Source organism: Oryzias melastigma, linkage group LG16 (assembly GCF_002922805.2).
Source record: "Oryzias melastigma strain HK-1 linkage group LG16, ASM292280v2, whole genome shotgun sequence".
NCBI lineage: Eukaryota > Metazoa > Chordata > Actinopteri > Beloniformes > Adrianichthyidae > Oryzias > Oryzias melastigma.
The window spans coordinates 25,931,088-25,941,126 of record NC_050527.1 but is presented as its reverse complement, the minus strand read 5'-3'; the positions used below and the strand labels follow the sequence as shown (position 1 = coordinate 25,941,126).

The 10,039-nt window shown below is 39.9% G+C and overlaps 1 protein-coding gene across 1 annotated transcript; it reads right to left on the bottom strand.

The window, feature by feature from the left end:
* Positions 1-752: 752 nt before the first annotated feature.
* LOC112136719 (protein rapunzel) lies at positions 753-4,545 on the bottom strand. Its single transcript, XM_024258602.2, has 3 exons — positions 4,256-4,545; positions 2,722-2,766; positions 753-1,958 (listed from the first exon to the last, which is right to left on the bottom strand). The coding sequence occupies exon 3, from the start codon at positions 1,943-1,945 to the stop codon at positions 1,280-1,282; it is 666 nt and encodes a 221-aa protein (XP_024114370.1). The 5' UTR covers positions 1,946-1,958; positions 2,722-2,766; positions 4,256-4,545; the 3' UTR covers positions 753-1,279.
* Positions 4,546-10,039: the final 5,494 nt, after the last annotated feature.

The following is a 10,039-nucleotide window of genomic DNA, read 5'->3' as shown; positions in this document are numbered from 1 at the left end:
TTATTTTATTTTTTGCTTATACTGTAACTTTATTTTTGGAACGTTTGATGCTGACTACTTGGCCAGGTCACCCTTGTAAAACAGATCTTGATCTCAACAGGTTTTTCCACCTGGTTAAATAAAGGTTGAATAAAAATAAAAACAAAAAAAAAATAAAAAAAACTTGAGGTTTTCTGTCAAGGAGAATGGGCTGATTTACCATCTTAGAAAATGAAGAACCTCATCCACAATGACAAGAGACTTCAAGCTGTTATGGTGCAAAAGGAAGCAAAACAAGGTGATGAGGAAAAAAACTGTGGAGAACATTTTCAGGATTTGAAGTTAAATGAGGCAATACAAAGTAATGTTCATATTTCTTTACAGCTGAAATAAATCAGAAAACTGACCAAAAAAAAGTGTGAAATTGTGACAAATATTTCTTTAAATCATTATGTTTTTTACCAGATTTGTTTCATTCTGAAATTCTGTCCTAAATAGAGGTATAAATATTGGTGATTTAATTCAGAGGTTACATTTTTCACACAACCAGTTAAAAGCAAATACATACAGAAACTGTGCAAATATTAAAAAGTAAAAATCAAGGTACAATCTAAGTGATGTCTGAAGTTAACGTAAATACTAAAATAAAAGTAATGCATGCCTGTTTTTTTTTTGTTTCTAAAAGTTAAGAAATCAAAAGTTGTTTTTGTCCTTAACTGAAACCCTTTATTTGAAAAAGAAACCATTTCGAGGCAGTTCATTGTGTTGTTGTTTATTTGCATTTAAATAACCAAACATGAGTCAAAAACATCATAAAAAGATTTTCCCCAGTGAAATACAAACCTCAAGACAGAAATGTATGAATCACGAACCCCCAAAACCCCTAAATAACTTTTCTTTTCTGATGCACAAAAACTTTAGAAATGACTCCAACATTTTTTTAATCAGTATTTCATTTAATTTCACTTCTTTTGTGTGAAACTTTTTTTTTTTAAAAAAGCTGAAAACATTTTTCACCAAGTGCTGTTAGAAACAAAAGTCCACAATAAAGTTTTGTTACAGAGTTAAAAGATGAAAGTTTGCAGGTTTATGTCAGAAAGTGTTTAACTCATCATTTAAGTGAAGCGCCACGATGCCAGAGCCTGTTTTAAAGGGCCTCAGGTGTCGGTGAGAGAGGATATGTTGGAAAACAAGCAGGAATACGTCGCTGACGCTAAACCTTCTCAATAATTCTGAGTTGGTTTCAGCTAAAAGACATCTGGCAGGTGTGTGGATAGAGCTTCCTCCACGAAGAAAGATCTTACTTAAACTCTCCCACAGCTTTCTCTATTGCTGAGGTCACCTCCACCATCTTCTCCTCCCACTCCTTCGCACGGCCCTCCACGTCGTCCCCAATGATGACGCCGTGGGCCATCATGGTGATGCAGCCGATGCTGAACAGGGAGAAGAGCTCCTGGCTGAGGTTGATCATGGTTTCGCGGTCGGTGCCTGAGTGCTGCTGGTACACCTGCAGGATGGGTTGGCTGAAGACTTTGGACACACCGATCACGCTTTCGTACAGCGTGTACAGATGCTGCCTCCCCTTCACATTTTCGTAGAACTCCACAAACTCCTGGCTTCTCTTCTCCACCTCTTCTGGTGGGGCATTGATCATCTCCTTATACTTTTCGAATTGACGATTCAGACAATACCATGTGTCTGCGAACTGTGAGTCGGTTGTCGCCTTCCCGATATCTTCCATTATCCTCCGGTTCTGTTTTGAGACCTCATGAAACCCCTTATCGATCAAGTCAAAGCCTTTCTGCAGATCTTCCATGCTGTTCTTCTTCTCGACAACATCTAGGACCATTCCAATCACAGAACTAGCAACTCCGACAGGTGGAAAGAATTTGGAGGCTATATCAACAGAGACTTTCAGGACTTTCAGGCCTATGGTGGCAATCTTCTTGAGTTTACCTGGTGCCATTTCTATGGAGGATCTGTGACAGACAGGAGGAGAAATTTACTGACAAAGGCCAAACATGCAAGACAATATTCCTATGTAACAATAAAATCAAGAAAACTTTGCATTCTGTACATTAAAAAAGTCAACAAAAATGCAGCTTCAGTCATTTCCAGAATAATTTCTGCTATTTTTTTTTTCAAATTGTGTTTCCCAGACTGCATTAAAGCATCTATGCACCTTTAATATTCCATATTAAAAGATTTAAACAGCAAAATGTTCTTTGAACAACGAGAAGATTATCTTCAGGAGCTGAATTGAGCAAAACAATCAATAAAGTGAAAGTTAAAAAAACTAGATTTAATTAAAGCATAACATTTACAAACTGCTCATTTTCATTTTGGAAAGTGTTAAATATAGTTTCTGTGTTTGAACCAACAAAAAACTACTAAAGAAAACTGTAATGGAAAATACTCAGAGAAGAGTGGCAGCATAAAGCTAACAATAAAACTCAAGAGATCACAACCTCTATTGAACTGTTTGAACTGTACAATTGGGTGGACTTTAAATGTTCATGAGAGCAGATAGATGAGGGAGGAAATTAATTTAAAATGCATTTGTGGAGATCTAATCTATGCAGGGCTGTTATTGTGGAGGTTGTTCAAGCAAGTCACAAGCAGCAGCTGCAGAGGGCCGGCCTCAGACCTCGTCCTGTTCCTTCAGTCTGAACTGTGGAAAACTCCAAATGTACGACTCTTTCAACAAATGTGGAGCTTTGATACGTTCACGTTGAGACTTACATCAACTTCTAGCTGGACTTTAGCTGCTCTTGATCATGAAGACTCCTGAAAGAAGGACAGATAGATGATTAGTTAAAGATTAAAAAAAAAAGTCAGGGCAGTCAACAGTGAGCAAATACTCCAGTGGAGAACTGGTTTAATATTTGTTCAAACATGGACAACTAAAAACACACAGAGCCTGATTATGAATCAACCACTCTGTGTTTCACCAACAGGGGCAGCACATGCAGCTTCCAGCACCACCTTTGTGGACTTACAGCTTCACTTCAGCTTATGGACAAACTTCAACAACCATCATGTAAATGTCTCTAACATGTAGGAAGTTCTGACAAAAAGATCAAATCTACAGATTGTTTTCTGAAATGTCTTAAGTGAAAGTTTTCCTTCAGCGCTCCTAAAACTGTTTCAGTTTCTTCTCATCTTTCACTAATAAAGAAATGTTTTTTGTGTTTTTCTTTGCAGAGGATCATCATCAGCAGGATGAGCAAACATTTATCAGCAAACAAAAAAATGACAGAAGAAGATGACACGACTGGCTGAGCTGGAAAAGCTTCTTCCTTGCATGTTAACAGGGAGTCAGATTCAGGAGAGAACTGGTTCTGCATCTGGTTTGGGTTCTTGTTTAGAGGATCTTCGTCAGCAGGGAGCACTAATATTTCTCTGAACCTTCCATCAAACTGAAGGACAACTAAAGGTCAAAAATGATTTGTCATTTCTTGAAAAAATGACATTTAACTTGAGTTCTTGTGTGTTGAATGACTCCTGTCCAGCAGTTTGGACCCAACATGCAGGTATAGACTCTGCCAAAGGGGTTCTACAGGGGGAGTACGACCACACCTGAGTTGTTTCACAAAGAGACCATCTCGGAGTTGAGCTGATCTCCAGGCCAAATCGAAAACAAACCTGTGAGCTTTCAGAAAACACAAAATACCCTTTTTGTAGAGCTTTTCTTTTGTTTGCGGAGCCTCTCTTTTCTCTGATCAGTTGCCTCTGGCTCCTTTCAGCCACCCCACCCTATTTACACGTGTTAACGTCTGAGTCTTCATTGATGAGGAAGAAAGTGACCAAAAAACCTGAATTGGAATTTAATCCTTTTGATAAAAGTCGGATCAAACTTGTAAAGAGTACTCTGAATTCCCACCATGAAAGACAATACCCCATATAATGGATTCCACTATTATAGTCCCTTTGATTTTTCAGTGAAAAAGTACCAATTAGATCCTTGAAGACCTTCTAACTGGTTTCAACTGGTCTGGAGCTCCATGTTTGTTCATGTAATAATGCATTCATCAATTTGTTAATAACTAGATATAAATGTGTAACATAATATAAAAGTAATAAAAAAATTATTTTAGTATAAAAACCTGTCATTTGTTGGAGCTTTACCATAGGACCCAGCTATCAAGCACGAAAAATCCACAAAAATACAACTGAAAACCTCATTTCTTCCAACAGAACCTCCACTTCAGAGACTGCTTTTCCCTCACAGCCAACATTAGCATAATTGGAATCAAAAGAAGAGATGATTACTTACCTCCAGGTCTTGTTTCACCTTCTTCTCCAAAGTCTCGACTTTGAATGCAGTCTTCAGTCTCCTCCTCTTTTTTTATAGTTTCCTCCGAGGAAGACACTTCCAAATATGATAATGGAGGTGGTCCAAATGAGGGGAAGAAACATGTAGACCGTATTTAAGTCCATTTTCATTCAAAATGATATTTACAACCTTTTAGCATCAGCCTAGCTTTTTTATTCTATTTTATGGTGGTTTTATCGCTGCTTTAAAATTGTTTTATTGATTTTATCATTGTTTTTAAATTGTTTTACTTGGTTTTATGTCTTTTATTCTTCTTTATGTTTTACTGTTGCACAGTGCTCTGTTTTTGTTTTTCCTTGTGTACAGCACCTTGGGCCTCCTTGACTGATGGTGGAAGGTGCTTTATAAATCAATAAAATAAATAAATAAAATAAATAAATAAATTATTTTTGTATTCTGTGTTGCAACCCTGTTTTATCTGCTCTGTTCCGGTTATGGCCGTATTTTTTTTTTTTTTTTTGGTTCTGTGCATTTTTGTCAGAGTGGGACTCCTGTATGTTTTTTGGATCTTTGTGTCTTTCTGTGTTTATTTGCTTCAGGTGTAGTGCTGGAGGTGTGGCTCCCCATTGGTCCAAGCCGGAGGAGGGAGCCTTCAAAAGCACTGTGTGGACCTCCAACCCACAAGACAGGAGCTGGGCTGCAAACGCTCTCCATTGCAGCTCAGTGATCTTCTCCACCTGTTTCACTTTGTGCACTTTGTAGTTTCTTTGGTATTCTGTTTTGGTCCCACTCTGTTATTAATATTTAGTGTTGGTTAAGTGAAGCTGTAGGGCTGAATTGCCATTTTCTTTAGTATGACTTTTCTCCTGTTTCTGTTAGTCCAGGGAGGTTAGTGTTTGTCATTCTTTTACTGTTTCTTTTGCAGGTAAGCTCCCTGGATGGAGTTAGTTGGGATTTTGTTTGTTATTTTGGCCTTGGTTCACCCTGAAGCCTTTTGCTTCACAATTAGTTATTGTTTGTTTGTTTTGTCTTGTCAATACATTTGTTATGTTTTAATGGAGACATTCTCTTTGTGTTTTTGTTACACATTTCTTCTTTAATTTACGTTTACGTTAGGCCCCAGACCCTGGACAAATTAAGATGTTACAGCTCCTAACTTATTAAACTGGAAGTGGTTGCCAGCTCTGCAGGAGCTAGCAATGTTTTCATCGAAGAAGAAGAGAACATTGACCACCCTGTTGTCCACTCCTCGTGCAAGTCAAAGAAGCATAAGCAGAACTATTGAACAACAGAAAAAGAAACGCTAGCACTATTGGTGGTTTTGGTTTATCTATGCTCCAGCTATGGACCAAATGAAGTGTACTTTCTGATCATAACCATCAGTTTTTTTATCTTCTGCAACCAAAGCCTACCAAGGTGGTCCCTGATTTTTAAGAAATACAACTTAGAAATCCAAAATAAAATGGACTCTGAGAATGTGCTGACACATGCTTTATTTCCTGCAGTTCCAGAGAGATAAAGAATTTTCATAAACTTCCACCCATCTAAGGCCTAGCACGTGTTTGGTCTTGGATGGGTGAGGATGTAATATGCAAAGCTCATGTTGATCGTTGTTTTTGGAATTTCTCTCTCTTCTACATTTCTTCCTGGAGAATGGTAAATGAGATAAACTTATCAAGCGCTTTTCTTCCTTCTTAGAAGGCCCAAAGAACTACACAGTCACAGTCCTACTCAAACACGCATTCACACAATGATGGCAACTTCACTGCCTAACACTGATGCCAACCTATGACCACCAGGATCCATGTGGGAGTTCAGTGTCTCCGCCAAGGACACTTCAACAGACAGGTGGGCAGGCTGGAAACTGGACCTGCAGAACTCCCATCAAAGGTCAACCACTCTTCCTCTGCACCACTGAATGAATGAGTGAAGACACATGACGGAGACCTGCTAATCTGACAGATCAGGATCACGTCCTGCCATCTGGATCTATTCTGAAGAGACATTGAGAAGAAGCTCTCAACAACCCAACTCCTTAACGTCGATGCCTTGAGTAGGGTTGGGCACCGATTGGGTTTATTCAGTTCCGGTGCCAAAGCGATTCTTTGGTTTTCTTTCCTTAATGGTGCCAATTTTGGTACTTCAGTAAAAAAGAATTATGCCTCCACCATCTCTTATCAACAAATTTTCATTACCAAGTCACATATTGAAACATGGTTAAGACCTCTACGTCAAAAACTGACGTTTTGTGTGTCGTGAATTTTTGACATGCAGGCTGTTCCCATTAAATTAGGGATCCCCGACCTACAAGCCACAAACCGGCAGCCTGCCCCTCTTTCACCGCACAGTGAATTCGCTGCTTGCCGCCAGTCAAACATGTGATCCTGAGCTAGGCACCACGGCTGTGGGGCGGCGGTGTCTGAGGGGTTACTGGGGCTTTTTGATACTCGGGGCGTGTGTTCTGCTGTGTTTCTGTGTCTCCACGACTGAGTTTGAAGGCTGTCCCGCATCAACCTGAGAGGGGGGTAATAGGGAGCTTTTTTATTGTTATAAACCTTCAATTACACTAAGGACCGAAATACGGAACCGTTTAAAGTAGCTTCTTTCGGTTTCAGTAGAACCGCGTAAATCTTAACATTTCCTACTTGGAACCGAATTTCTGTGCCTAACCCTAGTCTTGAGGTTCCCTGTGAGCTAGAGTGTGTGAGAGGTTTTGGGGAAAAGTTGACTGGATATCCTGTAGATTACTGTGTAGATTAACCTCTTCTATAGATACCAACTGAACTGGTTGGTGCCATCTATTATATGTGTTGTAGCACTTTTTGTTTTTGCGTTTTGTATCAGTGACAGTCAGGCAGATCTTCTACCAGTGAACTTGTGAGGCATCGGCTCCATCACCGTGGTGGTCCACATCGTCCTCATCGATGTAGAGAGCCTGGAGGAAGAAATGGGAGAAGATTGGTGTGTGGACGGAACATTGCCAACAAAGATCTTTTTACCTAATGAAGGATTGCGTGTCCTTGCTTGCCAGGGATTCCTATTAGATGTCTTTTTAGCTGAAACCAACTTGGAATGACTGCAAATGTAGAGCCTAGGGCCACATCCTTATTTGCCCTCCAAAATATCCTGTTCTGGTTTGTTTAGTTAGCTGGCTGCTCCGGATCCAGGTGAGAAGAAGAGCAAAGGCATCTGGAATAACATGCAAGAATACAAAAGAAAACTCATCCTCAAGGCCCGAAATTTCCCATTCCTTTAATCATTGTATGGTGTTGGTATTTTTGTTACTTAGCCGGTGTTCATAGGTCTGGTGGACCCGCTAGAGTTTTGGGTTTTCAAAACAACACAATCAAACTATTTTATGCGAAAATACTGAACAGATGTTTACTTGATCACAACTGCAAGCCAAATGAACAGAATCATGGTTAATATTTACCCTTTACCTTTTATAGAACACATTTATGGATTCCTGTGCAACTTGTTTTTTTTTTTTTTTTTAAATAAAAAGTAATGAAAATCAATTATAATAAAGTGAAGTGAGTGGAAAAAACACATTTACAAATAAAGCAAGATGTTTTACAACTTCTGATTTTATTCATTTGAGCTTAATTAGACATTTAGGTTAGTTTACATAACACTAGTTGAGCATATACAGTAACAATATCAGTGTCATCACATCAGCCCCACTGAATTCTGTTTACACAAGCCTTTACAAAACATGAGGGGCAATTTTACAGTGTGTGTTGCATATGTATTTGTTACACTTGGTACATGTATATTGAGTTTTCCTGCCCATCTTGGGTCCACAGACTTCACAGTGCCTCTTTTTGTTTCTGCAGGCCACAACCTAGAACAGGAATAGGCAACTCCAGGCCTCGAGGACTGCTGTGTCTGCATGATATATCCAGATATCAGATATCCAAGCCCTACTCATGACTGATTATCTGGTTCAAGTGTGTCCAACCAATTAGAACTTGCCAGAACAGGTTATGTTAGAAAATATGCAGGAACACGGCCCTCGAGGCCTGGAGTTACCTATCCCTGACCTAGAATAATGAAAAGATCAGAAATGTTACTGGCCCCTCTCTCTTCTTTGCAAAGCATACATGACTGCAACAGCATTACACACTTCAGGTTCATCAGATGGTGGTTTTGTAGGTCAGGTGGATGGGGCGCCAGCATTCTCCTCTTGAATTCTCCTCACTGTGGCTGCAGCTGGTTTTCATGGAACATGTCGTCTTTTAGGTCTCACCAGGGCCTTTCCCAGCTCCTCACAAAAGAGGCGTCTTCTCTGGAGCTTCTCCCTGTTCCACTCTGTGTTCAGTACCATCAACATGACAAAGGCGTTGTACGCTGAGATGTCCATCATGTCAAAAAATATCACTTGCAGCCAGCGTAGGGTCCTCCTTTTGCAGCTTTAGGCAGTCACCAGCTTGTCCATGTTGTCCACCCCTCCTTTTGTAGCATTGCAATCATGATGATCTCAGGCTTTTGATGCTCCTGGTCACTGATTCTCCCATCCCTGTGTAGAGTACCTGTGCTGCTGATGGGCTGGTCGTCTTCATTTTGGTTCTAATTGGTGCTCAACCTTATCTTCTTCCTCCAAGTCTCTGTCAGACTCTGAACTGTCAGCATATGATTTTCAAATTCTGAAACCTCTTCCTTGACGTCTTCAGAAGCTTCTCACTCTTCCCCAATCATTTGCAAGGACCTTTCAGCAGATTTTCTATTGGCCACTTGTAAAAGCTACCACACTGGCAAAGCCAATACTTATAGTGTCATGCCCCCAATTTGCAGGTGGGATAGGGGATGAGAAAAAAAAAGTTCGTTCCCGCAAGACAAGGGGTAAAATGTGAAGGAAAGTAAGAGCAGATGGTGATAGTTGCAACAATGTTGCAGTTTTGTGCAGGAACAGGCCCCAGAAAGGAGGTAGACAGAGTGAAAGTACACAGGACCTATACTTTCCACACTTTATCATCACTGGGTCCAGTGGACCCGAACACCCTGTGTGTTATATAAATGCGTAGGGTGGGTGTACAGTATGTGGTCAATGAAAATGTGTTTTGAGTTATGTTCTTCTCAGTAAATGAGCTAAAGTCAAAGAGTTTCAGGTTGTAAAAATAATTAATTGTCCCATTTTTCTATTGATGGAAACTGAAAACGGGTCCCACTGACCCGAACACCATGCAAGGGTTAAAACGAGTTCATGAAATGATAAATGTGAGGATGTGGGGATCTTTAGCTGGACCTCCATGAAGGTCTTCACCGTGGCCTCCGGGTCTTCTCCCGAATCCCTCCGGAATCCCCGAAATAACCAGGATGTCCCTCATGCTCCAAGCATGACAATCCAGGAGGGTTTCCTTCATGGCCCAGATCTTCAAAAAAACAAAGTGTATATTTGTATAAACCCCTTTTTTAATTTAGGCTAAACTTTATTCATAATAACCATGTTTATTTGCATTTCTTGTTAGATTGGACAGAAAAAAGAAAAGAGAGGGGGGGATATTACAGATGGGAGAGATAGAAAGGGTTAACACAACAGCATCATGAGTAAACTTAATTCTCACATACATACACTAACGAATAGTATGCATACAACTATTTACAGATTTCATGCATATTAATACATTAATGATAGTTGACTTATCTCACAGGTCGCACTGACTGCACACAGACAGGTACACACAAGAGTTCATTATCATCTAACATTCCTGGAGGGGGAGAGTAAGAATGTTACCAATACCCATATTTGTGCCAAAGTGAATAGGCAGGTGGGTTAAATGACTA

Excerpts from the sequence above, each read along its gene's own strand:
- LOC112136719 (XM_024258602.2), bottom strand. The coding sequence starts at position 1,945 with ATGGCACCAGGTAAACTCAAGAAGATTGCCACCATAGGCCTGAAAGTC.